The sequence below is a fragment of the Anoplophora glabripennis genome, unplaced genomic scaffold, assembly GCF_000390285.2.
Source record: "Anoplophora glabripennis isolate ALB-LARVAE unplaced genomic scaffold, Agla_2.0 scaffold807, whole genome shotgun sequence".
Classification (NCBI taxonomy): Eukaryota; Metazoa; Arthropoda; class Insecta; order Coleoptera; family Cerambycidae; genus Anoplophora; species Anoplophora glabripennis.
The window spans coordinates 19665-43633 of record NW_019416890.1 but is presented as its reverse complement, the minus strand read 5'-3'; the positions used below and the strand labels follow the sequence as shown (position 1 = coordinate 43633).

Genomic DNA, 23969 nt, shown 5'->3' with positions numbered 1-23969 from the left:
CCGACCGCAGATTTAAAACAAATAATAAACATATTCGCTGGTTGCACATGTTTGCTGTTAATGATAATGACTGATCTAACTGCTTTGTTAGATTTTAATGACTGTGAGAATCATATATCCAATTTTATTGACAACACAGCACAACCACTTAGTAATACAATAAGGGGGGCCAATTTCGACACTTTCGGAGGGCTAGAAAGTTGAACAGTGAAAACCGCATCAAGATTGGTTTAGATGGGTGGTTTTCATTTTTGGTAGTTTTTTTGATGTCGAATATTATTTTTATATACAAAAATTTTTTATTTTATAGTTTCAGTTATAAAGAATTCAGTTTTTTCTACGTAGGTTCCAATAGCGCAAGCGATATTTTTGTTTAGCGTCAATTTTTTCAGTTACATGTATTAAAAAAATAACACTGAAACTATAGGCTTTTTTCGCGACTGAATATTGGTGAATATCTGAATTGTAGTTACTANAACTCGGTCTCTAGACGATTATAGATTCTATCGATGTGCGTAGCGAGCGGCACAAAGATAAATAATATTGAACCGTATAAAAATTATTTTATATTTTATACGCATTATGGTAATAGTGTTTTTATATTATGTCTTAGTCACTCTCTACAATTTCGACCGTGGAGTATAGGTACATTGAAATTTGGTACGAAAAAGTTTTTGGGAATGGTAAATTCGTCATGCTTTTAGTTTTCGACTATCAGTTTTATAAAACTGCTATTATTAGGGTCGCTAACTAGGTTTCTCCCGGCGACATTTTGGAAAATAAATTTTTTGAGGTTGGGTTTTCTGCATTGTATGTACAGGACGACGTAGAACTGATGGTTGGCACCAGTGAAAGCAAAACGAAAAGAATAAATAGGAAATCCCTAGCGGGGATCTTTATGGCGTAAAATTCCATATCGGTAAATTTACCACCCTAACGGATATCGAAATTAATTTTTCCAATTTCATAAATACCTTTTTAACGCCATGTGACGTCCTCTTTTTTCTCAACTGCCTATATAGCTACTTTTATCAAATAAATATTTCGATATCTCTTTTCAACATGTACAAGAAGTTGAACATATACGCAAATTGAACACAACAATCAAATCTACTGATTTTGTCAGCGTTGCCTATGTTTATATTCATTCCAAACATTTTTAATTACAGAAAATTTACTACAATTATTAAAAAAAATGAATAGTCAAAAAAGTCAAATAGGTGCATGTCAGGCAGATCTTCGCTAGTGATTTTCAATTTACTACTACTACTACTAGTCACTACTTTATGTGCTTATCCTTAGTTTTCAGGAACTTATACAGATACGTACTGACTTTTTAAAAATATATGGACAACGTAGACTCGAGATTCAATCGATTTAAACCAACTTACCCATACTGTGTCTGGTTTTTCATGTTTACACCCGCTTAAATACAACTAGACGGGGGAATCTAGTGGAACTATTTTTTGTGGGTGAGGAGACCCTGAAAAGTTGGCAACTATTGCATGGCCTGTTATGTATGAATTTAAAAAAAAACGTGTTCGGGATTTTTTATTGAAAAAATAACATCGCAGAATGATTCCAATACCTCCAAAATAGTTGGATACAATTATTACAAGTTGTATTCTACATGCTGATGAAAAAAAAAATGCAAAATACAATTTTGTTCTGTGCGTCTACGCTCCATGAAATCTAAAACAATTGGTTGGAGTAACAAAGAATTTATTTAACTATTGTTTTGTGCAGTAAAAAAGTGAAATATAGGAGCTACTAACATGCAGCAAAAAAGTTAAATACCAATACACAGCGCCACAAAAAAAATACCTGGTCTGAAAGGCCAGACTATCTTGACCACATGTTTTTGTGGTCACTGGATTCGAATCTGGAGTCCATTTAACCCGATCAGGTCAGAGAATTTGACAATTTTTATACGTTTTAGAGGTCGCTGATTCTAACTTCAACGTTATATTTTCAAAATTCAAGATGGCGGACCGAGTATTAAATATATTAAAATATTGAAAAATAAAAAATAATGTCGAATTGCACATGAAATTTTAAGTAAAAAGTATCTTTAGTAGTTTTTCGATTAGAAGCATATTTTCCGAAAAAAAAAATCATGAACATTTTAATCTATTTATTTGTATTGTGCTTGCAACGAAAACAGAGACATTAAAAATTATGTATGTGGTTAAAGGGGTTCTTGGGGTAGCTGATTCCGAATCCAGTATTAGATTTTCAAAATTCAATATGGTGGATCCAATACGGAGAACCAAATATGAAATATTTTAAAATATTGAAAAATAAGAAATATTGTCGAAACCTATTACGAAATGTGTTTATGATTAAAAAAGTTTTTGGGGTAACTTATTTCGAATCCGATAACTTTTTCATTCTATCACGTCAATTTTAAAGCCATTTCAAGGTCAAAGCGAGAAAAAACGCTTGAACGTAGAAAGAGACCATCTTTATACGTTTTCTGTTTTCTGGCTTACTCGTCATTACAAATCTACCTCACCTTTATGATGTCGAACAATTTTATTGTCAAAAGATGTGCGGATTGGATTCCTCTTTTCTCTTTTTTATAATAGACGGCCAGCAGAATTGGCCGTCTATTATATCCCATCTACCTTGGTATCTACGCTCCATTTCCTTAATTTATTGATGAAATCTTTGTCCCTGTTCCTTACTGTAATCACCCAAATTGTCGGGAAAATAGTCCACATAAGAATGTAAAAAATGTAATTTAAGATTTATTAAACAATCTAGGTTTGTAAAACTTTCTACCAAATTTAACACTACTTCTTTATAGTTTGGACTCTTGTTAGTTCTTACAAAATTTTCGATGATATCCTTGAAACAAAACCAAGTTGCTTTCTCGTTTTCATTCATTTTTGTAACAACAACGGGATCTCTCAACGTCTCAACATCTTACGGATTTGAGGTCCATACAAACTTCCTTCTTTCAATTTCGCTTCACTCAATTGAAGAAACTACTCTCCCAGATATTTAATCTATTATTTAGAGCCTTCATCCATTGCTTCATAAGACCCAATTTTATATGAAGTAACGGAAGAAGGACTTTTGATGGTCTAACTAAGGGCTCTTTATTATATTTTAGATCCAGGTTTGAAAGCTATTCCAGGTGGCCAGACGGCCCTTACATAATGTTTTACTCGATCTCCCATACACATAACAAGCAATGGGTTTTTATAAATCCTGATTGTTTGCCAAGTATGATTGTGACTATTTTGAGATCCCCACAGATTTGCTGTTTATGTTCTTCATATTTTATTCTCTAGTAGTTCTCTCATGTTACAGTAATCTTGCTTTATTAATACCGAATGTACTATAGGGGTAGCTGCATAAACATTTGTATTATGCAGTAGAACAGCTTTTAAATTTCTTTTTGATGAATCAATAAATATAGCCTCCACTCTTCAGATTTACAACATCCGTTTTTCATGTGATTCGTTAAACCAGTAATATCGTAACATAGACCGAGGAGAATTTCTTTTCGGAAGAGAAATATTTTCGAAATTCCTTATCTCTGTCACAGTAATAAGATTTTACTTTCCCAGCCTGCTTAGTATTTTTTTAGCCATGGTACAGGCAATTCCGAGCCGTCTTTTGGTAAACCCAAATCTCGAACGAGATCATTTACTTTTTCTTGGGATATTGTTACTGATATATTCTTTTCAATATAAGGAATGTAGTCGTCGTCACTAGTATTACTTGAACAGTCAACGATATACTTTCATTCTCACTATCGTCTTTCTCTGACTCCTAACATTTTTTCCTTAAAATTTAAAATTTTTTTCTAAACTATCATCTACTTTCATTCTTTACATAAAATTGCTGGTACTTGCTTCCTTGGTTTCTTTTTCTTTATCAGATGTAGGTAAATATATTAAATTATGTCACGCTCTTATCACTGTCTATCAATTAGGCGATTTTCTATTTTTGTTTTTGTTATTCGTCCAATACAAATCGGTATTACAAAAATAACCTCTTCACAACGAGGATTTTTCGATTTGACATTGAAATGGCCTTGACACTGACGCGCTAGAGTTAAAAGGATACCGAATTCGGAATCAGTAACCCCAAAAACTCCTTTAATCATAAACACATTTTGTAATATGTAATCTGTATCCGTTGCAAGCATAAACCAAACAGATTAAAATATTCATAAAAATTTTTTCTCGGAAAACAAGCTTCTATTTTGTTTTTTTTTTATTAAATAATCCCTAACATGCTTTTCTGTATGTGTAAAAACCAGACACGCTATATACAAAAGTCAACACCTACTCAAATAAAGCTAAAGGCTATGCCTCAGTAGGTAAGTTGGTCTAAATTAACTTATTTTTATCTAAAGAATCCATGATTTTAACGTTGCTTACGTATTTTAAAGGCACTAAATGCACTTTAATGTTATTCGTAAAGTATATCGTCAATAAACTGAAAAATAAAATATCGCACATGACGGTTCCAATTATGTAGCTTTAGTAAATTGGGGGATATCATCTATATGATTTTTTTTTAATTCATGATATATTTTACCGAATTTATCGCAACTAATTACTTGTTTTTATATCCAAGCTATCATTATTATCATATAGTTTATACAGGCACGTAAAATATGTTGCAATTAGACGTCAATTAGTATATTTACAATGACTTGCATAGACACGGAAGGTTCGCAATTTTGCGCACGCTAACATTACTAAGTATTTTCAAAGTAATTGAAAATAACTACTAGACTAAGATACAGATGACTCTAATCTGTGACGAGAATACTGATAATAAATTGTAATTTATATTAATATGTCTGAATTAAATTCCGTGGAATAGATTGAGTTCGTGCGAGTTGTGTTTATATACATTTCTAAACATGTCATCTTTACTGGATGTGGTAAATATGCATTATTTTTCATCTGTGCTACATTATTTTAAAAATTATTTTTTTTTTATAGTATTTACGCATTTTTTGTCATTTTTCTGTAATATGTTCGCAAATGTTTGCTTCTTCTTTAACATGTACCTTCACCTTCGGTAAGTTGAAATGAGCAGTAAACACCATATTTACAATAACTTGCACATACATAGGTTGCTTTTACTGTGTTACTGTACTATACAGGGTGTTTCAGTTCGAGTGAATTAAATCTTAACCACAAATAGAACTCAATAATTAATTCAGAATTGTCTTATAAGGCAAGGGTCTAAGTCTCACCGTTTTCACTATACACCACTGTATTGGTGGGTTTTTAAAATCATATTATTTATGAAATCTTTGGTATGCTTATAACAAATTGATTCAAATTTGGTGTGGTACACATGTAAACAAACTCAATATCAATAAAACTTTTGTGTAATATGGTAGTTCATAATCAAAATAAAAAGCTGCACAAAATATTTAGAATACGGTTTTATTATCAATGATGAAGTGAAATATTTTTATAATGAATCTAAAATTGCAAAGTACAAAAAATGTTGACAGTAAAAAGTTCTAATATCCGATAATTTAAATATGAAACTTCGGAACTAAACTTATCTTACATATAATTAGAAACTCATAGAAAAACACGGAATCAACCATCTACATAGAGAAGCAAAACACATTCTCCTTAGGTACTCGGCCATATTGGTTTATCGCTTTAAGCTTTTTCATTGGTGGATATATGGATAATGTGAGTTTTGACAACTTCAGATCGTAGGAGAATGTGACTTTGGAAACAATTCACAGATTTCACAATTTAAAAATAAATACGAAAATGTGAGTTTGTACCACTTCTAAATTTTAAAATGGTGTAGTTCAACACGATGAACGAGATAGCGCCACTAACTCTATTTCGAAAAATTATGGATAATGTGAGTTTTGCATCTATACCCCCCCCCCCCTCATTTATTGAGTTCTATTTGTGATTAAAGTTTGATTCACTCGAACTCAAACACCCTGTATAGTCGTTACAAATTATCGTAAATAATTGCTAGAATATCACCAGACAACTTTAATTGATTAATGTATTGATAAAACTTTGTAAAGTGCCATTATCCAATATCTACAGAGTTTGTGCAATTTGTTGAAAATTTTTGTGCAAGGGGATGTTTGTTTAAAACTATTGAAATATTCAACTTTTCTGACAGTAGTAATTAAATAGGAAGAGAAGGAGAAGGTAAATATTCTTATTTTTATATTATTAATTCTTGGATTTTTATACAATGGGATAATGAAGTGAATAATGTTTAAAAAAGTTCTATCCTTTTATCGAATGATGGAAGATAATTGTTAATTTGTTTTTGTTTGTTTGCCTGTATGTCCGTCTGTCTATCGTATCTTACCGGCATGGCAGTACATTCGTATTACCTTTTTACGCTTTCATTATACCGGGTGTCCCAGAATATGTGGGCAATTTCTCGAATTTATACAGGGGACGTTAAAATAACAAGACAAGTTCGTATACAAATTTTCTCTATACGGAGATACAGATCCCTAAAAGACACTCCTGAAAATCGATTTTTTTAATAACTTCTAAAAACCTTTGTGTAATTTAATTATTTTTTAATGTGATGGATAACAGATAACTCTTTAAAAATTAAAAATTTGGCTTATTTTGTTTACCAGGGACGGACTAGCTGTCGGTTCAACATGAGCTCCTTCTAATGTTATGCATTCCCTGGTTCTACAAAAATCGATTTTCATGGGCGTCTGTTAGGGGCCTGTATCTCCGTAGAGGGGAAAATTTTTATAGGAACTTGTCATGACATTTTAACGTTCCCTGTATAAATCTGAGAGTTTGCCCACATATTCTGGGACACCCGGTATGTAGATAATTATTTTCTTACAATGAAAATATGATTTTATTATGCTTCTTCAGTACTAACAATGGAATTTTGCGTTAATCATCATAATAAATTAGAATTATAAAGTGAACTGTAATATTTAAATCGTTTCATTACTGTGCTTTTACCTTTGTCATGATGTAGCTGTATAATAAACGAAATTTTGTTGTCAAATAGATTATGTCAAAACTTAGTTACATAGCCCGGTAAGTAGTGACCGATTTTTTATTGTCATTCAGTATGACTTTCAAAAGATAATTCGCATGAAGAAAGAGGGTATTCTGAGAATCTTCCTGTGTTCTTCATACCCGTATTAAAAACATAATGTCTACTAATCGTTTTGCCAAGAATTTAGTGAGACTAAATATGCTTTAAAATGAACTTCAAAATAAAAAAATATATACCGAAAAACTATAGGCATATCGTTAGCTTGGGCCCCAAAGGATTTTTACGGCCACATCAACTTGCAATAAAATAAGGAATTTTTCCACATTTTGGAACAGGCGACCAATGAAAAGTATTTGTTCAAATTTTTTGCGTATGACTAAATAGACTTTATGTTTCAATATCTTTTTACTGACTAAAATCAAGCAACATAATTCCATAATTTTATACGATTTTTCCATATACGCTAGATTTGGTCATATGCAGTTTTATAACAAAAACTTTTAATAAATTTCAAGTTCACGTGGCCATAACAGCTCTTTAGATTTAGCTAGCGCCGTGCCTATGGTTTTACGAAGGATTTTTAATTTTGAATTTTAATATAAAGAACATGAGAGTCTCATTAAAATAGTAGCAAAACGAAGACTCACTTTTCCGTACTGAATACTCCCTTTTCTTCATGACAATATTCCCTTTATGTCTTCTGAAAGGCTTACTGACTAAAATTACAACCGAAAATCTGTCACTACCTCCCTGTCTATAAATGAGAATGAAAATGTGGATAAGTTAATTTAGTATTTTCAAATACGTGATTTCCTTTAAAAATTACTTCGTTTTATTTATAATTTAATGAAAACAGAAAACAAAAACTAACAACTAGTAAGTACCTATAAAAAGACAGATTTAATAATTAACATGCCACTAAATAGAAAATAAAAATAAATATTAAGGTATATACATATTATATCACTGACCTTTTCATTAATTTGGTTTCATATACATATCTGAAAGTAGCTGGATCAAATTTCTATTTTCTTTTACAGTGTAGTAGAAAATTCTTTCATTGGGTAGGGACTATGGTTTTATAATTAAAACAAAATAAAGAGGGCAGATAAAATGGATTTTTGCGCTTTTACGCGATGTTTTTCCAAATTGTTTAGCCAAATACAAATGTAATGCAACCTTGAAACAGGAATATGCATGTATCGGTGTGTTTTAAAATTGTGTGCAAAACTATAGGTTTATTACTTTGACTATATTGTTTTAGTGTAGGTACACAATGACAAAATAATATAATTAAAATATATTTTCATCATAGCTAATTTATTTTATTGTGGTCTCAGTAGTCAATCAGTGAATTTGAATATGATCAACATTCTTGAAACGGTATGTATTTTTACTTAAAAATCAAATTTTACTCCTGTGAATATTAAAGTACAGACATTGTTATGCACATAGTTTGTTATTTTTGTACGGTGAAGATAATTTTTATTGTTATCGATTAACGAGGTTAAAAGTTGAAACATACGTTCTATTTGATGTTGGATTGTTTAATACGCAATATTTATATATTTCATTCTATAAAAGACCAGACGAAAAACGCCTTCGGTTTTTAAAATGCCATGTTGATAAAATAATATTAGGTATTCTTTGGAAAAAAGTATTTTATTTCAAGTAGGAAATGCTATTGTTTCCACTGGTATACAGAGTATTCCTTATCTCGACTGCCATATTTCTACAGGATGTTTTTTGACCAAAACAATACAACAATTTTAAATGAACTAAGGCTTAATTCCGCCTCCTCACAAAGATTTAGTAGTTTAAAGAAGACCTGTTGACAATGACTCTAAATGAGTTGAGGTGTTAAGACCTTTCAAACACAATTTTTGTGTAAAATTAAAAAATATATTATCAGGTAACAAATTATACTAAAATGAACATATAAAAATGCTGTCAAGTTCGTACATGTGTTTTGGAAATAGTTGAGGAAAATGAAACAATGAATGTAAATATTGTTTAAAATCTAAGGCCTTTTTCTAAAATTTAGATGCTCCAGTGACAGAAATACAGGGTATCGGTGGCATATTTTTCTAAATAAAATAGTACGCCACTGCTTTACGTTAACAATCATGATATTTTCCTATTCGTCTTTCAATTTTCTACAAATTACTTCTCTCTTATGTTTTGCGAAAAAGGTCTGATTTTCGAGTAAAACTTAAAAAACGAACTGAAAACACTTTTACTTAAATGACATGAAGAACACTAATCATTCGGTTATATAATCGCTTTTATTTGAGTAAATACTCAAAAATACCTCCATTTCCACGAACACAGGCGCGACATATTTTTAGTAACGAAAATGTAATTTATTCCAAATTTATTGTTGCTTGAATTTGATGAAAAGTATTATTTATTCTTTCTCCTAACTGCTCAAGTGTATTAATTTCTTCACTGTATACCAGCCGTTTAACAGCACCCCACAAAAGGAAATCCAGTGGGTTGAAGTCTGGTGTTTTCAATTTGTTTTTTAAGTTATACTCGAAAATCAGGTGTTTTTTCAAAAAACATTAGAGTTGATAGTAACTTGTAGCAAATTGAAAGACGAATCCGAAAATATCATGACTGTTACCGTAAAGCAGTAGAGTTATTTAAAAAAAATATGCCACCGATTCCCTGTATCTCCGCCACTGAAGCATATAAATTTTAGAAAAAGGTTTCACATTTTGGACCTAAATACATGTACCCAATTTCAAATTATTTCACGTGGTGGTTTTTAAATTATTAAAAAAAAATAAAAATATTTTAAAGTTTAACACCCTGTATCTTTTTAACAAAGCGTCCTAGATAAAAACTTTATAGGAAAGATTCCCCTTAAAATTCACCAAAGATACGAGGTTTCATTTTTTGGTCACCGTTAGTGAATCACCCTTCATTTTAGTTTCTCCATGCAAAAATTAGAGTTTAATGTGAGCCGACTTTGAAAAATGCCATGGAAACAGATTTCAACAACCGCTTTAAAAAAAAATTACTTGAAGCGCCCCCTCTAAAATCGGCTGAAGAATCCACAGTTTCATTTTCCTCAAGTATTTTTGAAACAGCCTGTATAAATAAATGTTCCTGAAACACAGAAGATTGGCATTTATGATCTATAACGAGCTGTAGGTATCTCTAGCCAATTAAAAAAAAAGAGAAAAAATAATAAAATGTTTGTTATTATATGTTTGACATGTGTTTTAAATGAAAATTAAGGAATATAAACTAATGAATGCCTCTTCTCCTAAATATAATCTTATTTCACCTTATTTAAGAACATTATTTGCAGTAAAATCATCTTCGAAATTAAAATGTTAATATAATTTTTTCATGTATGTTTTTTAAAGGTGAAGAAAAATCGACCATTTCGTGTTACACCTGATTGTTAGTTCACGTAAAATTTTAGTCCACTCTAGATTTATACCATATTTCAATCGACTTATTGACTACGTCAAACTCGTATTTCAGTATTTGACGTAAATTTAAACTATGAACATATTGACATCAACATAACACAAAAAAATTAATATGTGCCTCTTGTTAGTACATATATCAAAATTATAAATTCGACGATAATACATCAAAATGGTTGACTATTCTACACTACTAGATGTTAGTGAGTAAGACCTATAATTACATATTTCAATTACTTCAAAATTTTTGATAATACAAAATATACTTCAGATTGTGTTTTTTTTTAGGTTAAAGGCCACAGTAGGAATCCTAGTGATTCCAAGGAATTCATTCAGGCCACAAAACGAGATGCAATGATGCACCTTCAACGGGAGCTAGATCAGCTTAGCGACAAATCAGAACCACATAGATCAGAACAAGCCAGGAAAGAATTTGATGACTTCAGCAAGTTATTTAAGCGATTCTTGGATGAGACAGGGCCTTCTGTTAGTTGGGATAAAATAGAAAAATTACCACCAGGTGCGATTAAGGATTATAATAGTCTAGAATCGCCAACGGCAGATACTGTACATCACATGCTTAATAAATTAGTAGTAGTAAAATTAAATGGTGGTCTGGGAACCTCCATGGGATGCCATGGACCTAAGTCTGTCATTTCTGTGAGAAATAATCTGACTTTCCTCGATCTTACTGTTCAACAAATAGAGGTAGGCAATTTGTTATTTAGTGTATCCAAAAATATACACTCTGTAATCATGACTTCTCAAGATAAAATTGATTCAAGACGAAATCACAACAACGAAAGTTGTGAAAGAAAACTTTTTCAATATACAGGGTGAGACACTGACACAAAAGTTTCTATTAACATTATGTCACAATGACTTCCTTACTAAGATAAATATGAACAACTCCTTAAAATCACATTTTCTGGCTTATTTCCAAAACAATCCATTTTTCATAAAACGCTCCTAATCTTGAGGATAATTAAATTTTACGCTGAATGACGTTGAAGTCATCCCAGTCGGTTGAGACAATTTTTGGTGCGTCTAAACGTTGATTCGAAGAAAAAAGCATGCAGGTGTGAAGAAATTCTTTGAATCTCCCTCCACCTTGCCCAAATGGCCAGTTTACATGAAACTAACTGCCTTATCTACAAGCAAAACAGAAATTATTCGTACTTATTGTTGCTGGTCAGGTTTAGGGTTTGTGCTTTCAAAACTCAAGTTATTGATTTAACCCACAAGCAAGAGACTAGTCAGTCCTTAAGAACGGTTTACATGAGGCCAGTAGAGAAGCAAGTAAACAGGTGAATTGTTTAATGTTTCTATTAAGCAAATTGTGCACTCCAGAAAGTCGAATTCGATACCCCTGATTTTGCAGAGGAATAACAAAACATTTATTTTATCTTGCCCTCAAGTTAAATGGAAATTAGCATTTCTTATACGTCAGCATTTCCGCTATACCTACTAACCATTTCAGTGAAATGGTTAGTATAACATCGTAATTAGTAGGGATGTGTCGTTCACGAACGATTCGTTCGAAAAGAACGAACCAATTTGATGGATCAAACTGATTTGTTCGAAAAAACAAATCAGTTTGATTCAGTGTTTTCAAATGATTCGATACCTGTGTGATTAACTCTGGCTAGTAGTCCAGGCAAGTTAGACCAAAATCACCCAGAATACGGAAATTTTTTTCTGATGAACCGATTGAGTTGCGGTTTTCGGTATTGTCTTCGGAAAAATATCAGGAAAAAGTCTATATATTACACTTTGGGGCTGGATCGAAACTGCATTGCGGGTGCATAAAGTGCATCTTGGAGTGCATCAATTTTTCCGAATTTTCTAAAAATGGTAAAAATTGACTAAAAATTGTAGAAATTCCTGTGCACGGGTTTTCGGGGTCGGAGATTCCGAATCTGACCCTGAAAAATATGCCCAACGGCCCTGGCCCCCCCCAGGGGGGCAAGCGGGGAGCCTTCTGTAAAACATCGAATAGCTGAGTAATTGCCTTCTAAATCCCCACTCGGAGGTTTTTGGGGTCGGCGATTTCGATTTTGACACTGAAACGTATGTCCGACGTCCCTGGGGCCCCCAGGGGGGCATGGGGGGCCTTCTGTAAAACATCGAATAGCTGAATCGGGGAATTGAAATCCCCGACCCCAAAAACCCCCAAGTGGAAGTTTAGAAGGCAATTACTAAGCTATTCGGTGTTTTACAGAAGCCCTCCTTGCCCCTTTTGCAGGGGCCCAGGGGCGTCGGGTATACTTTTCAGTGTCAGAATCGAAATCTCCGACCCCAAAAACCCCCGAGTGGAAATTTAGAAGGCAATTTCAGCTATTCGATGTTTTACAGAAGGCTCCCCCCTTGCCCCCCTGGGAGCCCCAGGGCCGTCGGGCATATTTTTCAGGGTCAGATTCGGAATCTCCGACACCGAAAACCAAATTTCTACAACTGCTAGTCAATTTTTACCATTTTTAGAAAATTCGAAAAAAATTGATGCACTCCAAGATCAGAAAAAAATTTCATGGGCGTAGCTATTATTTTTGTTTGGGATGGGCCCAGGGCCTGCAAGCTCTATGGAGGCCTTTAATAAAAAATTACAAGTTTGAACAGGACATGGTTAATACAATGCGAAACATCGCCTTAATGTTAAAAATGTTGTCACCGCCGTTCTTGGTGGTGAAAATTCTAAATATTTGGAATTATTCAATTTTCGTGGCTGAAAACATACATAGGTATTGTATTTTCGAAACCGAGAGAGTTGCACTAACCAATTTTGGACAGGACATAGCTAATACAATGCGAAACATCGCCTTAATGTTAAAAATGTTGTCACCGCCGTTCTTGGTGGTGAAAATTCTAAATATTTGGAATTATTCAATTTTCGTGGCTGAAAACATACATAGGTATTGTATTTTCGAAACCGAGAGAGTTGCACTAACCAATTTTGGACAGGACATAGCTAATACAATGCGAAACATCGCCTTAATGTTTAAAGTGTTGTCACCGCCGTTCTTGGTGGTGAAAATTCTAAATACTTGGAATTCAATTTTCGTGGTAGAAAACATACATAGGTATCGTATTTTCGAAACCGAGAGAGTTGCACTAACCAAATTTGGATAGGACATAGCTAATACAATGCGAAACATCGCCTTAATGTTAAAAATGTTGTCACCGCCATTTTTGGTGGTGAAAATTCTAAATATTTAGAATTATTCAATTTTCGTGGCTGAAAACATATGTAGACATTGTATTTTCGAAGAACTGTCCAAATTTGGACAGGACATAGCTAATACAATGCGAAACGTCGATATAATATTTCAAAACCTAAGCACTTTTTCGTCTGATGTAAAAAAAACGGTAGCGCAGTCAGTGTCATACTGATATGAGAAAGATAATATTGGATCTTTTTTTTTGTCTCGTTCTATAAACATACTGATTTTTATTATACTTTAATGAGACTTAAATACAAGATTTATTTGCATCTTCCTTTAATTCCTTCCTTGCTGCCTGAATACATATTTGCAATTGTAAAAAATTGTCATTTAATTAATTTTTTGTCCTCTCATCATATCGCTAATCTCATCAATGTCTGTAGACTTGTCAACCTACTACTTGTACCCTTAAGCAGAGAACGCATTAGGCGGTCGCAGTCCGTTCTGGGCTGAAGTGATCGCGGTCTTTTACAAAATCAGTCGCATTTGGCAATTGCACACAATCCTGCTTGCGCTCTCCTTTAAATAGTTGCGGTATTGTTTTAGTAGTTAAGAAAATGAGTTATATGCAAGAGAAAGCTGGTCTGGATCGTATCGCGGTCTCCCGAGATTCTTTGGAAAAGATCGGAGGAGAACGCGATGCGAGCGAGACGAGTTCGGGAACGTCTAGTGCGAATGCATACATTATAAAACATTGGAAGGAACACCACTGCGCTCGATCAAGACTAGCACGCTCCGCGATGCGACGGGACCGCAACCACCTAATGCATTTTCTCCATTATAAAGTTGGTGCTATAAAGAAATTGACCCTAGTGTGCCATGTTTATACACAAACAACGAAAAATATTTAAACAGGCGCGCTAGTGCGGAGTTTTGTAAAGGTTTAACTCGGTATATTTGTTAATATGTATGAATTGTCAAAGTTTATAAACTCTTGTGTATTGAATTGTGCTAAATAAAGTAAATTTGGTACAGTATATTTGAAACTTTATTTTTTTGTTCTTGACTGACGAACTAAAAATTTGTTACAAAATTTCCGACATACCACCCTGTATAGTTTGTTAATAAAAAACGTTGCTATGTATGCGTACATTTAGATCAATTTCAACACTTTTGTGGGGTTTTTCATATTTCGCAAAGAGAAAGTCGGGAAGTTAACATTTCTCTTACCCAATTTTCAAGAAATATTGAACAGTGTACATAACCTCGATATTTATTCATTAAAGATATGTACATTAAGCCTGTATCAGACAATGCAATTTAGTTGCAACGACAAAATTGCGGGGATAAAATTGCATGCTTATTATCACACAAATGGGACAGAATTGCTGCAATTTGTTTAGTTTGCAGTAGTGTTACCAACAGTGCATTATTTAACAGTAAAATTTCTTGTATGTATCTTGTAAACAATTATTTTTTATTCAAGCAAAATGGATGAAAATTTAAAAATAAATTGCTGTTATAGCTTTAATAGTGGCTTCAACCGCGTTACTAACAACAACCATGATCAATAGCCAATAACAACTAGGTTGGTAATAAACAAATCATAAAAGTAACTAGCAACAAAATTGCATGGAATAGTAGAGCATGTTCTAATTCATGCAATTCAGTTGCCGAGACAGAATTGCATAGTATGATAAGAAACATTTCATGGATTCTATAGCGGCAACCAAATCCCTGCAACAAAATTGCATTGTCTGATACAGGCTTTATACGTGATTCATTTTTGATCACTTTTTTGTTAAATCGAATAATTTCTATATTTTTGAAAATATTTGATTTTTTAAAGTGATTTCTTAACCAGTTTTATTGTAGAATTCAATGGCATACGCACAGTGGCGGTTTTACCATAAGAGCTGCGGAGCTGCAGAACACATAAAATTTTATGTATTAATCATATTAAATATCAACAAAATATTTAAAGAATCCAAATGTACTCGCGCTAAAATAAATCTAGGAGCTTATATTATTATTTATTACGACGCGGCTACGCTCCTTAATATATGCAACTTCATATACAAAATGTGTGCACAGCGAACAGTTAGATGGGTCCTTTGTTTTTATTGGCTAATCAGGCTCGTGACGTCGTGACCCACGTCACTTTTATATGGGCTTTTGTGGCTGCAAACAACGACAGCCACTGCTGCAGTAAATGCAAAATGCAGTAATATTTCGTACGTGGTATGTGGTGGTTTATTTCTGCGAGCGGCACGTGTGAATATTTTCGTTTAGGCGTCTACGGATATTACAGTTATTAAAATGAATAGTGTTTCGTTTTTACAAAAAACTTTATTTGGTTCTCTGCGTTATGAGGATAAACTAAAAATAAAAGAATTAGGTGGGCCAACACCGCAATTAAATATTGAAGTTAGTGGAACAAACCGAAGTAAGTTATAAAAGACAATTTAACACGCGCCATTATTCCATGGCTAGAAATTGGCCTCAATGATTTGGGATCGAGGGGGATTATCCCTCTTTATCCTGCCTCATCTCGTGTAGGCCTGGACAGCCTTCGTAGGTGGGCCCCATCCGTCGTCTACCCCGACCGCAAATGCGGCCGGTGTAGGCGCTTTGTGGGACCTCCTTTTGTCCTGGCTGGGCCCCGCCGGCTAGGGCCCTTTCTTTTGGCGCTATTCTTGCTTCGCCGGCTCGTCTGTGTAAACCCCGGGGGTAGTGTCATGTTTATGTGTGGTATGGTTGGGTAGGGTAGTGCGGCTATGCAGCCTGGGATGCGCTTTGCTAAGGTGGCCCTTAGCGCAGCGCGGGAGGGGACCGGTAAGGAGGGTATGGGGGTGTGTATGTGTGTGTGTTGTCTTCGTTTCTTGATCCTGGCTGTCTCTGAAAAAGAAAAGGTTAGCTGGCAGGGGGGGTCGTTGGGGTGGTCACCCAGGGTCAAAAAGTTGGTGTCTAGGTCTTTTGTGTTTGTCGGTCACGTCGGGTACGTAGTCAACGGCTTGCCTGGGGAGGGGATTGTCATGTCTAGCGGCTACGTCAAACCGTTTCTCCGCGTTTTGTCTTATTGTCTGTGTAGCGTTTGTGTATTGTAAGTCTCGTAGGACAATTTAACAATAATGTATACACAAAAGCAGAGTAGGTGTGCGGGTGTGATATAAAAAATACACTGTTTTGTTTTCCGTGCTTACTTTTCGGTGGGGATAAAGCATGGACAATATACAGTGTGAAAGATTTAAGTCATTTAAGTCATTAGGTAAAATAAACATAAGTCAGTTAGATTCTGCATATTGGGATAATATACGGAAACACAATGAACAGGTAACGAAAAATTGTTATGTATTATCTAATATCATAGACTGCAAAAAATTTTGCGGAGCTTTCGAATTAGAACTTCGCGGACATGATGAGACAGAAAATTCGGACAACCCTGATGTGTTTCGTGGACTCATAAATTTAGTGCAGATCTTGACGACATATTAAAAGAACATCTAGCCACATGGGTATGACCGGGATTTTCTGTGGTTGTACCGGGAATTAGCTGTATGGTCCCGTATTTCGGATTTGCACGTATAACTCCCGGAATATATGTACGTATATATAAAAAAAGGTAAAGAAAAAATCATAACACGGCGAGGAAAATTAAAATTCGTTGAATCGTTGGTAAACTTCACAAACGATTTTTTTGTTTTTAAACAATATTCAATAATTTAATAAAATGTATTTAGTTTATTCCAATTTATTTATACCGTCAGTAGGTAATTCGTGAATAGATATTTCAAAAATCGTTGTGAAAATCTGTATTTTTGTATAAATGAATTGTTCCTTGAAATTCAGAAATGCCAGGAAAACGCGTGACCTTGAAAATTTTAAAATTTTTCACCTGCGGCGCCTTTTAGAGGCTCTCCGGGCACTTAATATCCTGGAATTCAATTCAACAAATGTAACAATCCTAAGCAGAACACATTCAATCAATGTTCACGCGCCGCCACTGCACGCATGTAATATTTTACTACTCGTATAACTTTCGGCTTTTGAATTAACACAGCACATATATTTTTCAACCTACATTTCCTACATTTCGATTTATGAAATCTACATAAAATTTCTTATTTGAAACAAAATTTTACGCTGATTTTAAAAATATTTCATTGAAAAAAATAGTTTGTATCATTATTGAAAATTCAAAACTGAACTACTATTATCCTATGCAAAAATAACTGAATAAAAGATGTCAGCCTTCAACATCACATAAAACGGCCAAAAATTAAACGCACTTTGTATCTTTTAAACGTCACTTCGGTAAATCTGGAAACTCAAGTGTCGAAATCTCTGTGTACATAAATGGAGCATATTTTTTAATTATCTGGTTATTCTTTTTGTATGTATTTATTATATCAATTTTTTGTTTCAGCATCTTAATAAAACGTACAAAGTAAATGTGCCATTAGTGTTAATGAATTCTTTCAATACGGATAGTGATACTGAAAAAATAATTAGAAAATATAAAAATTTACAAGTAGAAATTCATACATTTAATCAGTCCTGTTATCCAAGAATAAATAGTGACTCTCTAATGCCAGTCGCAAAATCTGGCATCATTGCTGAAGAAATAGAAGCGTGGTATCCACCAGGTCACGGAGATTTCTATCAAAGTTTCAAAAACTCAGGACTCTTGGATAGGTTTATAAATTCTGGAAAAGATTATTGCTTCATTTCCAACATAGATAATTTAGGAGCCACCGTAGATTTAAGCATTTTGAATTTGTTATTGAACTCAAAAGAACAGTCTGATAATGAATTTGTTATGGAAGTTACAGACAAAACAAGGGCTGATGTTAAGGTAAATATTCTCAAATACTAAAAAAATATATAATAGCTGCCTGATGAATACTTTTACCTATTATTCATTTATTCCAGGGTGGTACCTTAATAAAGTATGAAGGAAAGCTTAGACTTCTAGAAATAGCACAAGTTCCTAATGAACATTTAGATGATTTTAAATCTGTTAAAAAATTCCAGTTTTTCAATACCAATAATTTGTGGATTAAACTTGACGGTACGTTTTTTTAATTAATTTATTTATACAAGGCGTTCCTAAACCTAGTAGCATAAGGATGTTAAGTAAACCAAAATAACATATAAACTTTAATGTTTTTTTCACATTTTTTTGTTTCTGAGATTCAGGGAGTTAAAATGATTCTTACCAAATCAGTTTTTCTATTATACCTTTCACTACAGTAGACTTGGAAAACTGATGTTTTTATAAAAAAAAATTTACCATTTTTTGATAACTTCAGATGCTATAAAAAATCTTTCTTGAATTTCAACATGACGAGTTATTCTACTTGTTAGATTGCATTTAACAATTAATTTTAATTAACTGAACTATAGAAAAGTTAATTTTACACAAATAAAATTCTTAATTTTAAATATTATCAAATCTCTCTTTGAGGTCCTCAAAGATTTCTACTGCGGTGGAAAAAACCTATTCTTGAAAGTAAAATCCAAAAGGTGCAAATCTGAGGATTATTCTGGTGAACTCATTGGTGCATGTATTCTTAGTACAGTCCAGTAATCTGTAGTGTCTTGATAATCATTGCTTTGTTAATCTACTGTAATATGGTGGAGCTTCATTGTACGTAAACTATAACTACTGTGCAAAGGAATAACTTCAGTGGCGGATTAAGAGTTTCAGGAGCCCCAAGCACGGAGGCGATGTAGACCTTCTGTTGCTTGGATTTGGATGACAGAAAATAAAACAGGAGAGGCGATGAGGCCACTGCAGAATGGGGGCCTCAAACACGTGTTTTCAATGCTTATGTGTTATTCTGCCACTGGATAACCTTTAAAAACTCAAACAGAAAAAAATTGATACCATTAAAATTAATTTGGAAAAATACAAGTTTACCTAGAAATCTATTGCTCATTGACAGAGGAGAAACATTCATTTTGTTTGCCCAGATACAATATTTGTGAATTATGGCTTGCTTAACATCCTCCATCATTTTAAGTACAGATTATAAATTAAACAAGCCCTTTTAAAAATGATTCTTATTATATTTATTTATTAATAACATTGTTTTAATAAATAAATAAAATAAAAATCATTATACACATTTATATGTGTGTAATATTACGTAGTATTTGGCATTGGCTTGGCACAAATTGATTATATTTACACGAATATAACCAAAACTTTTGACAAATTGAATGAACTTTCATGTGCTAAATTAGATGGGGTTTTATTTAGCATTTTATGTATTATTTAAATTCATATTTATCTGAAAGATAGTATGTACATATCAATAATTTCAATTAGCAAGGTAGCAACTTAAATCATATGCAGATACATAATTGCAGGAAATCATAGATATGCTCTGGAGTTAGGCTTGATAAATAACCAAATGTAGTATAATATCTCTCTCGAAAATGCAGCACCATTTCTTTTGATTACAAAATGACAGTCCAAACAATACATGACAACAATGTCATTAACGATTTACTCTTTTTGATTGTCAATTAACATTTTTATACCACATTGAGGATTTCGAGTTCAAAATTGTTATACAAAGTTTCCCAGAATAACGTGTACAATGGAAGACCATAGATTCGTGGACTCAAAATAGGCAGATTTAGTAATTCACCTATATCTTCGTTTGGCCGCTAGATAGCCCCAAAGTTTGTGAAATTTTTTTGAATTTTGTATATAACTAAATATCTAGGTATTAATCAATGGCAAGACAATGCATACATTTAAAAAATATTTATTTGTAACTAAACCGCTCATTTAATCAAAATTGTACAAGAGACGCAAAAACTTCCAAATGGTATCACCTATCAAATAAAAAGTAGTTGTGATTATTACCCGAAAGAGGAAAAGTTATGAATGGATATTATCAACATACATCAATTTTGTAGGAGTTGTAAGTTTTAAAAAACACTGTATAACACCAAAATGTGTAGATTGAAAGCAAAGGTCCACACCCCAAAAATAATCAAAACCGACTAATATGTATATAAAATTTTTACGAACTTTGAGGTCATCTAGCGGCCAAACGAGACGATTTCAGATATAGGTGAATTACCCTAAATCTGCATATTTCCACGAATCTGTAATCTTCCGTTGTACACGTTATTCAACACCCTGTATTTTCTATGTCACTTTTTATTGTTTAAAAAAACTGTTTTAAATTGTTTATCTATATGTAACTGAATTTTTTGTCAGTAATAGTTTGTGAAAATTTGTGGTAACAAATCCATGTCACTTTTTATTGTTTAAAAAAAAAGTGTTTTAAATTGTTTATATAGATAAAAAATTCAGTTACATAGGTAACTGAATTTTTTGTCGGTAATAGTTTGTGAAAATTTGTGGTCACAATTTTATGACTGATATCGAAGAGTTGCACATTATTTGCAAAATACTGCTTTGGTGTTTTCTTGTCTTTCAGTTTTTCACATTTTCACTTTTTTTCCAAAGTAATAGCATTATGAATTTTGAAAAGTGGAACACATGTCAAATTAAATTTTAATTAGGTAGATATTATTACAAAGAAAAATTAATTTTCTAATTAAATATTTTACAAATAAATCGACGCTTTAGTATGAAAACATGCCATCTCATATTTCGGTTGGAAAACATACTATCTCAAATTTCAGTTGGAAAACATGCTATCTCAAATTAAGCTTGGAAAACATCCTAGTTCAGATTTTTAAGTAAAAACATGCTATCTCTGACTAGTAATTTAAATTGGCATGAAATTGGAAGGATTGAAACCGTGCATTTATAATAAACTTATATAATATATTTTTCAAAAAGTAAGGAATTTTTAAGATCTGAGCTAGCATGTTTTCCAAGCTTAATTTGAGATAGCATGTTTTCCAACCGAAATTTCAGATAGCATGTTTTCCAACCAAAATCTGAGATAGCTCGTTTTCGTACTAAAGCGTCGAAATGTGCAACCCTTATCAAGATCTCAAAGTGGCCCCACTATTTTAAATTTTTATTTCGTGACTTTAATTCAAAACTTTTGATAGGTAACGTAAAGTTCTGTATGTGGACATAGAAATCATTCTCTAAAAAACCATATAATTTTTCACTTACCTACCTACTTGGGTTTTTATTCTGCATATTATGTTCTTTTAAGAAAATTGTTACTCATCAGTAACTGAATTTCTTCTGTTGAGTATTACCATGAGTAATAAAAGCTATTGCCATTTAGTTATATGTTTTACATATTTTGAATAGTACCTACTTAACATGACCAATTAAATAATTTACTTATTTAGCTATTCAACGGATTATTAATGAAGGAGATATGAACATGGAGATCATTATTAATAATAAAACATTCGATAATGGTTTGAAAATCATCCAACTGGAAACTGCTGTTGGAGCTGCAATGAAATCTTTTAATAACAGCATAGGAATAAATGTCCCTAGAAGTCGATTCTTACCAGTAAAGAAAACATCTGATCTGCTGCTTGTTATGAGTAATCTGTATGTCCTCAAAAATGGTTCATTGGTTATGTCACCTCAAAGAATGTTTACCACAACTCCCTTGGTAAAATTAGGTGACAATCATTTTTCAAAAGTCAAAGACTTTTTAAGGAGATTTGCAAATGTACCAGATATCATTGAACTGGATCATTTAACTGTGTCTGGTGATGTAACATTTGGAAAAGGAGTGTCATTAAAGGTAATTTTTTATTTTAATTTCAAATTATTTTGAAAATTCAAAAATTTATTTTTATATGCAAACATTATATATGCACACCCTCTAAATAGTTATATAGGGTGTCTGGAAATGAATGGATCATATTTCAGTTGTCTTTGGATTGGAAATTTTAGTAAAATTTTCCTTCCTTAAAAAATTCTTTTAAAAAATCAGATGTTTTGGAAATGTCTTTATTTATTATAAAAAGGTGTAGCGGAGTATGGGGGAATAAGTCCAATATATGTATCTATTTTATTATTCGGACAATGTAAAAAATAAATGACCAACAATATTATATCTATAAAATTATGAGATAGGCTAACACTTTCCCACTCTGTAGGTTTTAAATTTGACGCCATTAGATATTTTGAAAACCCTCACTCCTAGTGTTATTTCAAAAAAGAAACCATGGACCATCTTCAAATTGTACCTTTTTAAAATTATATTTCAGAAATCTAAAATATCCATTGTAATATTGATGATGGTAGATGTAATGGGATGAATTAGTTATTTTTAGCATTTGTCGATAGTTTATCAACTACTTTATTTGCATCAGATTCAGTCACTAGTTGAAATGTGAAATTCAAATTATTTAATTGATTGTTATTTCTATATACATAAATTTAATACTCTTTCTGAAACCCCTACAAAAAGGAATGCAGTTAACAAGAAAATTAATTAATTTTGTATCACTGAATTGACCTAGGATATTATTAGATTTGTTCGATATAAAATTATTTTAGAGAAGAATTTATTAAGAAATAGCTACTTTTTTTTGTTTGCAATGTTTTATTTTATAATTAATATACAGTATGTATGCGAATTGAGTTTACAAATGGACTAAAAAGTGAAAGATACGAAAAAGGTATTCTTTCTTGTCATCGTTCAGATTTGGCCGTTCGGATTAGCGTGTGATCGGATTAACGTGTGTTCAGATTGTGTTTTAATAAACATAATACAAATTTAGCAAAACGGTTAAGTTTAACTACATTTAAATACCCCCAGATACTCTTCAAATTCAGTTTTCTCTAAAACGATGCAAAATAAGTATACAGTAAGACCCCGCTTAACGCTGTTTCAATTTAGCGCTCTTTTATTTCAACCTCGAACTTGCTCGCAGCACTACGGGGATTCCCCAAAATTGTGCGCAGCGCTAGGTTTCCAAATATGTACATAACCTATCCGAAGAAACAGTCCAAGAAACAACAGCTAGTCTTTCTAATGATGAGCTCATGGAATTAACTGAGCAAGAAGAAAACAAAAATATTGATAGTAGTGATTTCGAAGAAGAGCAAAAAGAACTTTCAATGGCGTTTGTAAAAAGGAGTTTGACCACTATAACTGAAATTATGGACCAATTTGTTGAAAATGATCCAAATTTTGACAGGAGTTCAAAAGCAAGACGGGGTGTTATAGATGCTTTATCCACTTATCAACAACTTCTAACAGAACGCAAAAGGAAAACGCAAACTACATTAGATGCCTTCTTGACAAAAAGGCAGAAAATTGGAAACACAATAGCCTGAATGATCTGACTGACTTGGAATTTTATTTGCTTTTATAAGTAATATTCGTTTATATTGTTTTTATTTTTGTAAGAAATAAATGTTTGGTTTTATTTTTATTAAAAAAAA

The 23969-nt window shown here is 32.6% G+C and overlaps 1 protein-coding gene across 5 annotated transcripts in view; it reads left to right on the top strand.

Annotated features, from left to right (window-relative positions):
• The window catches only part of LOC108914349 (UTP--glucose-1-phosphate uridylyltransferase), a 35274-nt gene that overhangs the window by 7292 nt on the left and 4013 nt on the right, over positions 1-23969 (top strand). For 2 of the 5 annotated variants that reach the window (XM_018720144.1, XM_018720145.2), the window contains exons 2-5: positions 10737-11156; positions 18033-18461; positions 18539-18677; positions 21908-22317. In XM_018720144.1, coding sequence (XP_018575660.1) covers positions 10737-11156; positions 18033-18461; positions 18539-18677; positions 21908-22317 — 1398 coding nt within the window. Of the gene's footprint in view, positions 1-4754; positions 4910-6148; positions 6171-8352; positions 8389-10736; positions 11157-18032; positions 18462-18538; positions 18678-21907; positions 22318-23969 lie in introns of those variants that run through there. The other 3 variants (XM_018720146.2, XM_018720148.2, XM_018720147.1) reach the window with 3 other exon arrangements.